Source organism: Thermobia domestica, chromosome 11 (genome assembly GCF_964235325.1).
Source record: "Thermobia domestica chromosome 11, izTheDome1.hap1.1, whole genome shotgun sequence".
NCBI classification, from domain to species: Eukaryota; Metazoa; Arthropoda; class Insecta; order Zygentoma; family Lepismatidae; genus Thermobia; species Thermobia domestica.
In genome coordinates, this window is record NC_137464.1 from 36,091,441 (window position 1) to 36,107,899 (window position 16,459).

Here is a 16,459-nt window from a genome sequence, read left to right on the forward strand (position 1 = left end):
AGTTTCCTTTAATCTTCTTCCACGTAATTGTACCTGATAAGTCTGTTATATCCAAGGTGATGAATGACTAAATTTGACACCTGGGGAATAATATGCAGCTCTAGCCAACTTCAGAAAGACGACGCACTAACCCACTCTCAGGGACACAAGACAAGGACGACGTACATAATAGCACCGGCCAAGTATACTGCTTTACATCATTCAATTATAAATTTGGACATATTAATTAATGATTTTCCTTACACACCTTTGTTTTCTCTGATAAGAGCGTGAAACAATACACCTACAAATTTGTTCTAATTACACAATTAGCAGTAAGAGTGATAACATTTACTTCTTTGCTTTACCATTAATGTATCAGCGCAGCCGTTGTGACTTACAATAAATAGTAATACTATCAAAAATTAGTTCCGAACCACTACAAACGGGATTACACTTTTAAAATACAAAACAAGTCAGTATTACTCTGACAGCGGGACGTGCGATTTATTCAGCAACCGTCACCCAAATATATTCACTGGTGATACGTTCAATTTACTCAGCAACCGTCACTCACCTTTCATACATCTAAAATGTAACCTGTGTAGACGGAACTCCACTGTATTAGCATCTATTTATGCCCATAGCCTTGACGGACTCCACTGTACTCTGATGGTGCACTTTAACAAACTATCAGGTGTGAATGAAATATTTCGTAATGACTTTCCAGATTGAAGTAGGTAGATTCGCCGAAACTGATGGTAAACGCTTACTTTCCTAATTTTGACTAGAGAGTATCGAGGAGATACACGTTCTTTTATCAGAAGCCAATTCTGATTAAAATGCACTGAAATACGTAGAATGAACCTGACAAATTATCTGAGAGGAACTGCTCTTCGGTATCATCTCCAATAACATACCACACTTTTGTTTACGGAATAGTAGTGATGATAAACACAAAATCAAAAGAACATTATTAACATAAAAGCGTAAATATTTCGAAGCAAATTATATACTGTATTAAATACCAATAATAGCAAGAAGTACCAATAGACATATAGAAATTCTTACAATACACAACCAAGAAACATACATATATTCCTTCCAAATACTTTTGGTTGTTGAATTTTTAATGGTTGAGGACGGACGTTTAAGCTAATAGGAATGAAGATTATCGAAGTTGTGGGAGCTCACTGCGGGAAAACACGTTTATAATTAAGCACTCATTGTAATATTTTGCCACGAGACTGCTCACATGTAAATAGATCCCTTGTTGAATTACAGTGATTCATGCAATAGATTACCTCAATACACCAATAAGAAGTCGTTGGATTAATATGAAAAAAAAAAAAAAATCAGCAGTACCCGGACCTTACCATTTTTTTTTTAAATCACAAGCCCCCTGAGAGCTGGCTTTTGGTTCAAGAATTTCCAGATGATGATATGCACTATAAACTATCACTTTCTGAATATTCGATGATGAATTTCCTTCTTTATACTTCTATGAAGACCACAGTATTTCAAATATAATTAGAAATGTGTTTCCATGCAGTTCGTCCCACTGGTCATGCAGATAAAACGAGTTTCTTCCAAAACACCTTGGATATCAATAGACTTATTATCTAAACTTTACCAGCATATGAAGCAGAAGAGACGGAAAATGTAAAACAAGCCACCAAGAACTCAAACTCCCACTGATACATCACTTCAGCAATTTATAAACACGTGTGTCTACATGTCGATGTTACACGGCTTTCTATATTTTACGATATTGTTGTAATTATATAAGTAACTCCGTTCCTTCAACACACAATAAACTCTGTATGGCTTGTAAATGTTTTCGTATTATTGTTTCTTCACATTAAATCTATTTAACACTGCTTCAGCGTAATTTTGTGCGTAATATATTGTACAAAAACTCATATTGTTACGTCTTCCTTGATAAACTAGCCTCGCGCCGGGTGCGCTTTCGCAAGTTCTGACTAACGCAAACTAGCCTCGCGCCGGGTGCTTTCGCACATTCTGAATAACGCAAATCGCAATATTTGCAATGGAATTTACAAGCTTCGGAAATTTCGGTGTAAAAGTTACTGAAATATTTATGCATTCTTCCGTACAGAGAACAATAATATATAATTAACTAAGGCGGAAAATCAGTCCGTCTCAAAGTTTTGGCCACGGGTACCTTCGTCCAGGCCCCAGACGAAGAGTTTTTTTAATTCGAACCAGGGGGGTCTCAGGGGACGTTTACCAGCACTTGTAAAAGTAGTAGAGAATGACCGATATTAGTGTCCAATTTATAGTTTTCGCGCTCGCTGAGATCAATGATGAAACTCCGATCGCATTCACCCCATTCGGCTGCAGGCCGGAAGTCACCGGGGGAATACCGAGACATGTAAAAATAATCCAAAATGACCGATATTAGTGTCAAATCCATAGTTTTCTAGGTCACTGAGATCAATGGTGAAACTCCGATCGCATTCACCCTATTCGGTTACGCGCCTGGGATCACCGGAGGCGGATACCAAGACATGTAAAAATAATCCAAAGAATGACCGATATTATTATCAAATCCACAGTTTTGGCGGTCACTGATATCAGTGGTTAACACTTCCATTAGTGATAACTTGCAAATTCAGCTACTATTGTATGCGGACCGGGCTTCATCTGCGGCTGGCGGTTACCGAGACATGTAAAAATAATCCAAAATGACCGATATTAGTGTCAAATCCATAGTTTTCGAGGTCGCTGAGCTCAATGGTGAAACTGAAGATCGTGTTTACTTTGAAACAGCCCCATCAGCTGAGGAACGGGGCCATAATAAAGGGTCATCTAGATATGTAAAAATAATCCAAAATGACCGATATTATTATCAAATACATATTTTTCGCAGTCCATAACTGAGATGAATGGTGATACTCCCATAATTGTTGACTTCCAAATACCGCTCCCATCGGGTGAGGCGTTTTTTTTTTCAAAATTCGAACCAGTGGGTCTTAGGGGGTGTTTACCGGGATATATAAAAGTAGTAGAAAATTACCGATATTTTTTTTCGTTGTTCAGTTTGTTTACATAGATGTTTTATCTGACCCATGCGAAGAATAGGTATATTCAGCTAGTTGAAAATATTTTTAGAAACACACACGTATTCTTTCAACACTATGTTTCGTGCAATCCATTGTGCCATAAAATGATTTCATTTACAGCATAACGCATAATGTTTAAATAAAATTATATAGTGCATAAAATGCTCTTCTGCATGAGAATATTTTTTTCATTATTCAATTCTTTTAAAACAAGTTCATTTGTTTTGGAAATCGATTTAATAAATGTCACTTCCATTTTCGAACCTGAAAATTCTGAAACATGATCTGCCAAACTGATAAGTTTATTGCATTAGTTTACGTTTAATTTATCCCTAACGCTTCAGATTTACCAAGTCGTATTCCAGACTCAAATGATACGTTAATTATGCCCACAGAAATATATTTTCTTTTCAGTGTATTAAGATTATAATAAATATAATAAAGTTTTCACAAGCTTGAGCATTTATGGTGCATATGTTTACAACGAGCATAATTTTGCTCGAGTGACAGGCAAAAATATAATCTTACCTTAGACTATAAGAATGATGTCAATCCGATAAAATTATCCTATTTTGATATCCGATAAAGTTATGCTGCTGTCACCTGCATAGGAAGCAAATTCTATCAGGTTCTGCCATCATTGTCATTCTCAATTTTCAAGAGGTAACACAAAGCAACAACTCACTTTTTCTCTGTGTCTTACTGTTAGATAAAATCAGCTGACACTTACTTGCTTCCGAGGGTGCTGAACACCAAAATGGTCATTAAAATAAAGTTTAGCTCTAATTTCTTAATGTTTCGACTTTTCACAAATACCCTTAAAAGTGTATTATGTGCTTACCTTCGTGTTCTTCCTCGGAGGAAGTTCATTAAAGGTGCAATCGCTTTCTGCAGCTTATATTATGTTGCTGATGGTTTTCTGATGAGTGTCCAAAAGTAAAATGCTAACATTGATTCACTCCACTTTATCTTTCCTCCATTTTCGAAATTCCTTGGTGGAAGTGTTAACCATATTCATTGCCTACAACACAATTTCTTGGGGAAGAAGCTCAATTGAGAATGCAAGAACTGCAACTTTAAGGACATATTACAGACTACACGGGATTTTCAACTGTCTTTGTACTTCAAAGGAAGTTGGTGGATACTTGAACAATATGGGATAAGAGGCACAAACAACATCATAATAGGCGTTTTAAATAGAGAATGGAAGAAAATAGCAACTGAAATGTGAATGTCAGATAAGTTATTCATATTTATTTGAGAATTATACTGTCGCTTATTATTATACAAGGCAGTGGTGATTACAGGGAAGGGGCTTTCGGGCTGAAGTCCGTAAATTGTGGAATTTCTAAAGAAAAAATAAGCTACTGTTAATCATATCTACGGTTAATAGTCCAGGTCCCCTTCCCCAATTCCGAGATTAATAAAAAAAATCTAAATTCGTTACTGATATAAGGTAAAGAAATACCTGTAAAGAAGGCATGTATCCATAGGGAGGAAACGTCGAATAATGGAATTACAATGACGAAACTTCATTTGCTGAAGTTAATACCCCCTCCACCTCAAAAACTAAGCACATACCTGATTTTTTTTAAGTTTTACTGGGAAATGATTTCTCGCCTGAGTACTGAAAGAGGGCATTTCTTCACAGATTTTATTTTTAAATGTAAAAGTCTTTGATTTATTGATAGAGATGGATAAGAGATCAGACTCAAATATTTTTGCGAAACAAGAGACGATACTTTGGTATTTCTCATGTCTCATCTCACGTTCATTCCTATTTATAAACTGCTTGGTCCTTTCAATTTCAAAATGTGGTTTTATGCACTAACGGAATAATTTCACACGAGTCACAGTAATGTTTCTCCTCAAACTGAGAATTTACAGAGAGGGTGCGACCTTCTCGCTATGTGCGCTTTTCATACATCGCGACCTAGACATCGAGGGAGTCGCGACTTAAACCTCGACCTCGACCGCGAGGTCTCTTCGGTATGACTTTACCCTAACAAAGGAAATAACAATGATAAAATGATCATATACGGGATGAGAGGTTCACAATGTATGACCTTTCTAATTACTACAATGATATGTTTCAATTTTTTATTTCTTCTGGGTGATTTCATTAATATTCCAGCCCCCTCTCGTACACAACGATCAGCAACGTAAAGAACAAATTCTAGTTTTTAAAAATGTATGCAAAGAGTGATTAAAAATTAATTGCTAAAACTTCACAGCTTACGTTTCACACACCCTCGTTGGATAAGTGCAACTTTCACTATTTTTCTTTGCCACTTACTCCTGAGTTAAATAAAACAACACGAGTTAAAACTTGATTATTCTTAATATTTCAAATGCTCGGTTGCACCAAGCGAGGATTAAGATCGAATAAGATAATCCGTTGATTATTTTTATCTTTGGATAAGAATCTTACATCGTTGCACCAACAGTTTTTAAGAAAAGATTAACTTATCCACGAATAATCGGAAGCTGTAAAAAACTATAACTTTCACGACATGACGTCATGTAATATCATATGTTTGATTGGCCTCGATGATTATCTTTAGTTTAATCCCTATCCACGGATTAATCTTCGATTGGTGCAACTGAGTATTAATGTAACAATTGATCTTTAAACTGTTAACATCACCACCACACTTCTTTTATGGTAGAAAGCAGGAAATGAATAGTATTAGCAGAAAATAAGATTATTAGAGCTAAATAGCAACTAAAATTTAAAAAAAGGAAAAGCAGCAATTAATATTGAATAATGACTTTTGCATGGGCATATGCTTATATGTAGAAGACCGACAATTGTTTGAAATTAGCTTTCGGCTTTCTAAATGTAATTTTTTACGGAAATAATTTCCTATTGCTTTGAAAATAGGTATCCTCTTTGCGAATCCCTTTTTATTTCTGCCTTACTACGTAATAGTTCCGATCTCATTATACTCTACCCTACATTACTTTACTATATCCTTTTGGAGTGAGGGGCCCGCGGTGGCTCAGTGGTAGAGCGTTCACCTCTGGTGCTTGGAGTCTCGGGTTCAAACCCTGCTCCCGCCAAGTGAACTTTGTTGTGGACAAACACCGTGTGCGTGGGTTTTCTCGGGGTCTCCCGTTTCCTCCCATTTTCTTCTTCATTCCACCGTTTCATTCATCTCTCATCAGCACCGTCTCCTTTAGCCTAACCGGCATAAGCGTAGGACGTAAAACTTAAAGATTTCATTTTTTCCTTTTGGAGTGAACCCACTTATCGAAGCGCAACTTGACCATGTAAAGTATAATTAATCCAATAATGCAACAAGTAATTATCCTGTACCTGCTATACCGACTATCGCAAACTAAAGACTAAGGCCGTGTCCAAAAGTTCATAGTGCACACTTTGAGGATACACACTCGAAGTCTACAAATGGAGTGCACACTAAATAGTGTACACTTCGTAAAATTAGCTTTTGATCACCACTTTGTTACAGCGCCTCGTTGTGGTGGAATATAACAAAAGAAGAGAGAATTTCGCGTACTAGAAAAAATTAACATACTTTTTTTCTTTAGATGAATGACTTACCAATTATTTTAAAGATAAATATACAGTACAGATTGACAATATGGGGTAACCATAAAATGACTTACGAGTTTCTTTCATGTATGCCAACAGCTTCAGCTTTGCCGTGCCTGCAAATATTTGTCATTTTGGGTCTTTCATGCGCAGATTAACAAGAGCGGACCGTAAAGGAAATACATATATAATATGTGTGCGTGTTGTCTTATGTGCACAATAAACTCGTAACAGCACAAAAAAAGCACACTAAACTATTGGCGATATTCTACTTTATTAGGGAATATTTAATAATCTTCTGAAAGAAGAGTAGCACTGGTGGTTAGGGCGCTGACGACACTTTTGTGAAGCAGCTTAGGAATTTTATTTCAAGTGAAAGTAGGCAACTTACAAGAGCGTTAGGACACCGAGGGGAACGGTATTTAAAATAATGTGGCTCAAAATTACTTTGGGAGAGAGTTCATATTGAGTATAATTGCTTCCTGTACGGTAGATCACACAACAATGACACTGTAATTGTTGTAGTTTTACTGTATTCTTTCAGTTCAGGCATACTGATTGGACTATTTCTACCATATTGCGCTAATATTGAAGTTCCTTAGATGTTATTATTCACTGTGAATTTATTGATTTTACCTGGAAATCATCGAAATAGTGTCTCCGTATTCTTAATCTACAACAAAAGTTAATACATAGAAGGATGACAAGGAAAGAAGTGGTAACAACAAGAGGACCAAAAATTACAGGAAAAAGCTATTTGTCGCTATAAAATTCCAATTTATAAGGATAATGTATACTCAAGGTAGATAACCCTAATTAAAGTAATATGGTAAAAATAACAAAAAATGTAAGATTACTACCTTATAAGCTCGCTTGATGGAGTTCTGTATATTGTATACTCTTCAACATTTACGTGCACTTTACTACGCTTTCGGCGCCCTACATCTCTCTTGAAATATACCCGCTCTCTCTCCCAGATGCTTCCCACTGCGAAAATGGTTATTCAGTAACGAAACAAATCCCTTCGTCCAAATATAAACATAAAAAACTACTAAAATATAATAAGAATTTTATGAAAATTAAGAGACGGTTTTATGAAAAAAATACAGTATGTAATGTAATGGCTCTCATTGTTCAACTATACGGAAGAAATTATTTGTTCATAATAGTTTCATACTGGGTACAGTAATGGGATTATATGAATTAAGAGGAAGGCAAGTCTTTACTTTGGCCATTTCTTTCAATTAATCGTTCAATAGACCGATTCGTAACAAAGACCGAAAAGAAAGTGCTCTGCAGTGTTCTAACCAGTCTTCACTTGCTAACACTCGCTTGGCAATACTATGTGAATTAAATATTAAACTTTGGTACAGAAAGGAACCAACCTAGTTACTAACTTATGTACAGTATATGGGTTAAGAGGCAAGTTCTTCAAACCGGAACGGAGAGATCAAATCACTTAATAGAAGAATAAAAAAAATGAAATGGCCAAAGTAAAGACTTACCAGGAGTAATTTGTGAAATCTTTCATAGATGTGGAGAAAGGAATTTTTGATCTGTATTTCAATTTTCGGTACCTGTCAAAAATGCACAATGTATGGTAATTCGTATATTACAGTCTCTTTCAAGTGCAAGGAAATATGGTAGCTTTGAAACGAATTCGTTTAGAATCAAAACTATAAAATTATGTACTAAAACTATGTACGAATTAACATTTGCAGTTGCTGTTGTAGCTGCAGCTATAGAGAAATGATATGGTGTTCTATGCTAGAGCTTAATATTTTAATTCATACGAAATTAAAATAAGTCATTTACGTAGAGAAATGATATGGTGCTCTATGCTAGAGCTTAATATTTTAATTCATACGCCATTAAAATTTGTCATTTACGTGCAAATAGCCGCATTACCGATAGTGTAATTATTTCAATTAAGCTACATAAACCATGTAGTATTTAAGCACAAATGTCTTTATAGCATTATTAAAGAAACTATTTGGTTGTTTTCCCTATACGATTTTAAATTCTATTGCATACACAAAGAACATAACGTAAATACATTTGTTATTTGCGTAATATTTTTATACCCCACTTGTAAATTCACTAATTTGTATGTTTATCAAGTTAATTATTATAAAATTAGCCCACAAATATATTTACTTCAACAAAAATATTAAGAATATGCCTTTTAAAATTTTATTAGGTAATTCGCCATGTTAAGCACACAAGTATACTAACGTAGTGTACATCCTCGCACACTACGCACTATGCACTCGCTCACTTGTGAACTTGGACCTTATGACGCACACTAGGTGACCTCACTTCCGCATACTTCGAATGCGCACTTGTATCTTTTGGACACGGCCTAAGGGCCTTATGCAGAGTCGTTCTAAAGCTTGATTAGTTCCATACTAAAGAGTTCGACTAACATATATTTCCTTCAGTAGTCAGACCTTAGTATGATCCTAATCCTACGTCAAAACGATTCTACATAAGGTTATAAAATTTTGCGTTTCTATTATGGAAAACGATGGAGCCTTATTCAGTAATAGTTTGAGTCAACGCAACACAAACTAGGCGATTTCGTTTAATGTAATCAGCATAGTAGTTGTAGAAACTTCTTGAACTTTTTGATTTGCGTTGTTGTACGCAGAGTTTTTCAAAGATTCGAATCAGGCACGTAGCCAGGATTTCGTGAAGGAGGGGGAAGGTCCGTGACATGAAATACTGTGGGCACCATACGAGGAGCTCGACCATTCTAAACTATTTTACTGGAACATATATTGGTTCTTTAGCCAGGATTTCGTAGCGGGGGGAGGCATGACATTAACCTCTGAAGGCCAAGGAGCTCGATAAATCTAAACTACTTTACTATCAACATATATTGGTTTGTTAGAACAATAAAATGAGGATATGTTGTTAAGTATTTTAATAACAAACTATGAAGAAATTTCGAGTGAAAGTATAAAAAAAAGTATTGAAAAAGGTCTTACAATATTTAAGTTGTTCCTCTGTCCATTCAAATATAACAATTTTCCTTTCATTATGACCTCAACTATTATGTAAAGTACATACTCAATAATGTCTTGTAAAATATTTTACAATATGTCCGTTCCTTTCTGTGTTGAATTAAATGTTAACAGAACTTTCTTTCCACATATTTTTTTGTTTTGTTTTTATTATTCCGTCAACTACTGTCTGTTCCAAATGACAGGTTAATAAAGGAGCAGTACAAAATTGTTTTTGAAATAACATGTTTATTACTGCAAGAATGCGATGACGAAAAATTATGATAAAAAATGTCCACGCTGTTACACAACGGCACTATGCTTTCGGACGCTTGAAATCTTCCTGACTAGCAGCAGAAACTCTGAGAATTCCGTAACTTTTCAAGAAATTTCAAATTCCCTGACTCTTCCAGGATATCTCGCTCACCCCGCCACCATGTATTTCAGATAATACAAATCTCCTCATAAGAAAGAGTAACCAAAAGGTTCCTGTTTCTTTTTTTTTTAAGCTGATCTTCCTTTTTCTCATTTCATTTTGTTTCATCCTTCCTTAATTTTTTTTTCCACCTCTGGTCTCGAAGGGGGGTCCGGACCCCCCTTGGCTACGTGCCTGATTCGAATGGAATCAGAATGACTCTCATGGCCCAATATCAGATTAATTCCACTCTAGTTAGCCAGTTAGAGATTTCAATACATAGTTCTTTCTTTTTTTTTTCATTTTAGTAGGACTGGCAACACTATGTAGGATTATAAACATTAGAAAACGAAGAAGAAGTACTAAGTGAAGGAAAGGAATGTCGGAAGAATTAGAAAGTGTGGAGCATCAATAACAGCTCGTTTGTTGAATGTGATAAGAAAAACATCAAGAAGAGCTAAATTAATTTTGTGTCGAGTATGATAGTTACTGAAAATGTTTTAAAATTACATTATGGAAAAGTTGTCTATTCTTGGATGGTAACCCAATATGCCATGTTATAATGACGTATTGCACTGAACTTCACACAAGTGTGTTACCGCTCTTAATAAAATAACTGTAAACATCGTCCAATGGCTGCACATTCAACTTACAGTGGAGACATTGTACACCTCAATGTAGGTGGAACAAGGTACGCCTGTGACTTATTCTGTTGAATTAGATAAACTTGGAATACTTTTCTAAATAAATAATACAATCAAAATAAGTTTTTCTTTAGTAAGAAGCAATCGAAAATCGAATGATTTATTATTTCTAAAATGGTGCATTGATTCCTTTTTTGATTATGTACTTCTAGTTCATTCCAGACTAAAGGACAGACGAATGAGAAATTCCAAGAAGTCGATTTATTTGGAGACAGGTTATCCATTGATCACCTGGAAAGTATCAAACCGATAAGATGTTTGCTGAACTTAAGCGAAAGAAACATGACGTTCGGAGTGTAGATTAACAGGTTATTGTTGGAAGAAAGAAATACAAGTAATTTACCAAAATACTTAACCAGATAAGGTTTTTGTGGTACCTTTGGGTCAAATGCTAGCTGAATAATAGTCTGAAACTTGAGCTCAATTGTAATCACGTGTACGCAATTTGAGGTGGTCAAACACTAAATATGCTCTTACTTCCGTTATATCATTCTGCTAACAAGATAGTTATTAACCTTTATATATTTGTTTCGAAAACTATCCTCCATTTAATCACACGGAACATATCAAGTATCCCGGGTAAACTTACAATACGCGCTCCTGCCGCGCATCGATAAGTGGGGCCACTTTAAAATGGTATAGTACGGTAGGGGTAGGAACGGGTTAGCGTAGGGAAGTTTTGATCCATTTTCAGAAAATTAATAGTGTGTGATTTCTCGTTTCTTAGTGAGTATACCAGCTGGAGCGGACATTGTAAACTTATCCCAATGCCCCTCTTCTTTACCCTAACGGGCATAGACGTGGGACGTTAAACTGAAAGATTTCATTTTTGAAACTAACGATTCATAGTGATCTTCGCCTAATCTAAAGTGACATCGTCATAAATTCGCAAGTTGCCATTTTTTTTTTCGTTTTTTGTGCCGCAGAGAAGTTACGACATATTAAGACTAACATATATACTAGCTGAATCTGCGCTGTCTACACAGCGCATCATTCACATACGAGCATGAATTTCCTTATTATTCCTCACATCTGTACATCTCCCTTTACAAACACAAGTGAAATACGTCTTGATAAAAATTGGCAAGGGATACCATAAAGGGGGGATTTTGTCGATTACTTTTTTAATATCTCGCACCGTTTGCAAGATTTGAGCCTACTTCCGGTTGGAGTTTTTAATTCACGTATGATCAGTGTTTTGGGCATTTATTCCGAAGTTGGGCGTCCGCTTTCGCGAGGTTTTTTCGGTGTAATCTCCTTTCCACATTTTCTGCAATTTGTTATTAGGTTCATTAATCCGTGCTATTCACAAATGTTAAAACTGTTACTTCATTGCCCTTGTACATTCGCCATGTTGATAACAAAAATGCTCGTTACCTTCCCACAATGCAACTGTTCGGTTACCTTGCGCCAAGTAGTTCCCTACGCTCGCCGTCTAGTCCCATGTTTATAACCGCTTATATATAACAAATAAACAGATTTTTCGAGACTCCTATATATTATCAAGCACAAACGATTAAATTATCCATATCTTTCCTGTAAATTTTAAAAATTTTCGTGGAAATGGACGCCCAACTTTGGAATTTAACCCGTGTTTTGTTTCTTCTTGCATGCAGTATGTAATAAGCAAATACATTACACACACAATTAATTATGTCAGTGATATATGGTGTTCATTGGGCAAAACACTCCAAACAATAAAGATTCAACTTACTGTTAGAGTGCAGAAATAGTTATCCTTCGTTTTTCATTATTATTTGGCCTTAGAGCTATGCAATCCCTGTATACAATTGTGTGGTGGAATATATAATGTGTAGGATATGATGCTTTAGTTTTTTCATTTTTAATTTCAACACTTCCAGTGTAACCGTAAAATGTAATAAAGAAATAATGACTATGTTTTTTTAAAAAATATTGAATTGGAATTGTACAATCTACACAAAATTTGCAATCGATCACTGAAAACGTTATCTTTCTAGAGCCTGTAGTTTCCGAGATCTCATTGTCGAAAGGTTTGACCACCAACATATACACGCCCACAAACGTATAGTTTAAAAGAACTCCAAAGATGGCAGCACAATTCATTTGAATTGATTTTGGAAAAGACTTATTAAAATACAAAGGCTTTGAACAATTATTTTAAAAGAATAAATTTTATATGTGAAAAAGGTATACTCAAATATTTTTTTTTAAAGTACACATAGTTTAAAATATTTGTTTCTGTTAAACGTGAAATCACAAATATCCGTAAATCAAAGTTTATAGGTTGGAGTTGAGGCGCTTTTGTTGCTATTATAGCATTTTAATAGATAGATATATAAAAGAGAGAGAGAGTAGAGTGGTTAGGTCCCACATGCCTGGATCTACCCTGCGACACATAAACCATATTTCTTCCAGACAATAATAATAGTTTAGAAAGTTACAGGGCGACTCCCACCTAGCTGTAATTCTGCTTATCCACTATTAAGAATACTGTTTATTATTAAACACAAGAATAACGGATATATTAGTGGAAAAAACATAATGCAATCTTTCGCCATCTGTGTAATCTTTTTTTCTTATTGCTCATTTTATGACGATGGAATTTTGTTTCTTATCAATATAAGGATGTGGGGCGAATTTGCTTTTGTTACGAGTGCGTGTATAGTAGATAAGGAACCCTCTGGTCAAAAAAATTATAGTTGCTTTTTTTTACACTGTAGGGAAGACAGGAGTTATAAGAGACACGGCCCAAAAATACCCTAAATATCAAATCAAAATTATATAAAAAAAAATTAGTAATGGAACCATCAATACCTTTACTTTCCTACCCCACTTGTACTTATGAACTAATATGAGTTTTTATATTGTTGTTACGCTATGCAAAAATACCTTCACATTAAACTTACCACGAAAGTTCGTGACTGTTTTAAAATAAAATTTTATTGTGAAAAGGGAGTTACAAATGTGGAAATGACCGCTATGTAACTTTGTCACTAAGATTATGAAGATTGATGTGAAGTTTTGAAAAATTCAGAAATATTGCATTTCAGGTCAATTGAGGGCATATCTTATTACCCCAGTTCAGCTTTGTTTATTTAGCGCATATGACGAGTATAACCTGCTAGTTTTTTGTATATAGAAAAAAATAGGAAAATTCCTACTCTGGCAATCCAGTCAGAGTCTGTACATAGGTAGTGACAGTGGAGAATATGCTTTGGATCAACTAATTTCATCATTAACTGGTGAAAGTTTGCCAGGAGAAATTGATCCAACCAGAGCAGAATCTTGCTTAGAAATGTATTACGCCGTGTACTATGATCTTGACTGATATATTGGGAGGCTTATTGCTTTCCCAGATGAAGGACCGTGCAAAGTTAAATTCTTGAAAAAAAAAAAAAAAAAAAAAAAAAAAAAAAAAAAAAAGACTAAATGGTTTCAATGGGCCTGGCTGTAATGACATTCAAACAGTGACATCCAAATTTGTGTTTTATAGATCTTTCAAAGTGGATGGAAATGGAAATGGGCCATTCCAGATTTCCAGATGATAGCTCCAAAAAAAATTCGTTGTGTTTATAGCAAAGTGAAAAAGGACTTTTGAAACCAAAACAGAAAGATTAAACATGACTCCTCTTTTTTTGGTAGGCCTAGGTGTTTGTAGGACTATTCTTAACATTTGTTAAACCCATGCCTATATGCCAACAGTTGTTTTTGGCCTATACATTTTTATGAGGTTTTTAAATGTTAACTTGGAGTTTACGTAGGCTAGCATAACATGTCCAATCTCTTTTGCACATTTTCCATATGTTCGTTCGACTGTACATCGTAAAAGGTTTACCCATCTTAGATATTTTTCGAAAAAAAGTATTTTCTTTTTACATAGGCTGCATTTTACATAAAATTTGATCAACAATAAGTTTACAACATTTTTCAATGTTCTATTCTTGTATGATTACAATTTAATAGCTTTTTCAATCCATTTAAGTTATCTAAAACTTTTTCAAATGCGGTGCTTTTTCTTGATTGCGAATTTAGGCAATTTTTAAGTTCATTTTCGACATTCTCCAGAAAATTTCTTGTCAGCATTCTTTTTTATTTAGTAGTGTGAGTTTTTTCCATGATGTATCGATATTACTTAAAACTCAACTATACTTTGTTTTAATGGTTTTTGATTAATACTCAGGCAACTAAATTTTCGGAACGAACTTTTGAATTTCATTTTTTAAATCTTGATATTTCGGAAACATATGTACATATTTCAGATCTGAAAAAAAAGTAAATTATTAAGAATTCTCTGAAGATGTTTCTTAAAACTCTCACCCATTTTCTGTTCTTTTTGTATGAGCAGTGAGAACCCTGTCTCTTATTACCCCTATTGACTTTGACAAAATTTTTCGTGTTTTTTTTTTTTTTTTTTTTTTTTTTTTTTTTTTTTTTTTTGCATGAAGAAGCAACTGGAAAAATGTGTTAATATAGTACATCAGCAGGTTTCATTTTTTTTTTATTACAATCACTTTTTTTTTTTTTTTTTTTTTTTTTTTGTCTCTTATTACCCCGGCCTCACCTATTGGAAATTTTTACACCTGGAAATTTGTAAATGATAACCTGGAAACGTCAGGGAATTCCGTGTTCGCCAAATAAGTGAGAAACCCTGCTTCGGTATGTAGATGCTTTCTGATAATTTGTAGATATATATGTGCAATTTAGAATTAATAATTATGTAATATAATATTATATACTTCACAGGTTTTCTACGTCTCGTCAAACTTTGATGTGGATTCCAGATTCATTTTTCACAGCATTGCTCAGTGGACGAATATCGAGCTTTCGCGATGAAACAGGGGCCATATTCATTGACCGTGATCCGAAATTATTTGCCACTATTCTGAATTATCTGAGGACACGAGATATTGATCTGAAGAGCGTGGATATTCGAGCACTTCGACATGAAGCTGAGTATTACGGAATTGCCCCATTAGTAAAGAGACTGATCCTTTGTGAAGATTTGAGCCAATCTTCTTGTGGAGACGTATTGTTCTACGGCTACCTTCCTCCACCATGTAAGTAATCAAATAATATTATTGTAATTTGAATTGAAAAGCGTACACAATGAGCTCTTGGTTCTGGGAACAATTATGGGTAAGAGTCAAACATCCATCTTTATGCCGAACATTCATTGGAACCGATTCCTCGGAATAGTTCAGAGATCAATTGCTAAAAATGATCACATCAATCGAAGCAATCGAAAAATAAATTCTGGACAAGTTCTGTAGACCACCTAATAAGCAATCGTAATCTAACTTCGCACCAGCAAACTAAGGTGTATCACAACAGCGACAATAGATTACGATTGATAACCAAATGATCTACCACACTCACCAAAAATTTACTCTTCAATTGGTATGAATAATGGAAATATCCTTGAGAATTGATGCTAAACTATTCCGAGAAATCAATTCAGGTGAAACGGTGACTATCAATTTTCAGATCTAAATGGGGAAGGGGCTTCTGCCCCCCAAAACCCCCGCTCAAGAACCAGTAAAAACAACAATGAATAATAAAACCACTACTGTAAATCTAACGTGAGAAGGAAAAAATGCAAAAAAGTAAAATAAATAAATAAAATAAAGTAACACTCACCCCTAATTATAAATCAATGTAGCATGACGATCAATGTTCACAGTCATATGAGCCCACTGTCCCTCATCCAAATCCACCTACCCCTTCCAACAATC

At 34.9% G+C, this 16,459-nt stretch overlaps 1 protein-coding gene across 1 annotated transcript in view; it reads left to right on the forward strand.

Moving 5' to 3' along the window:
• The first annotated feature begins 10,367 nt into the window (after positions 1 to 10,367).
• The window catches only part of LOC145664045 (BTB/POZ domain-containing protein KCTD3), a 44,240-nt gene continuing 38,148 nt past the window's right edge, over positions 10,368 to 16,459 (forward strand). Inside the window, exons 1-2 of the mRNA XM_081730370.1 lie at positions 10,368 to 10,732; positions 15,471 to 15,784. Coding sequence (XP_081586496.1) covers positions 10,674 to 10,732; positions 15,471 to 15,784 — 373 coding nt within the window. The 5' untranslated portion in view covers positions 10,368 to 10,673. The remainder of the gene's footprint in view (positions 10,733 to 15,470; positions 15,785 to 16,459) is intronic.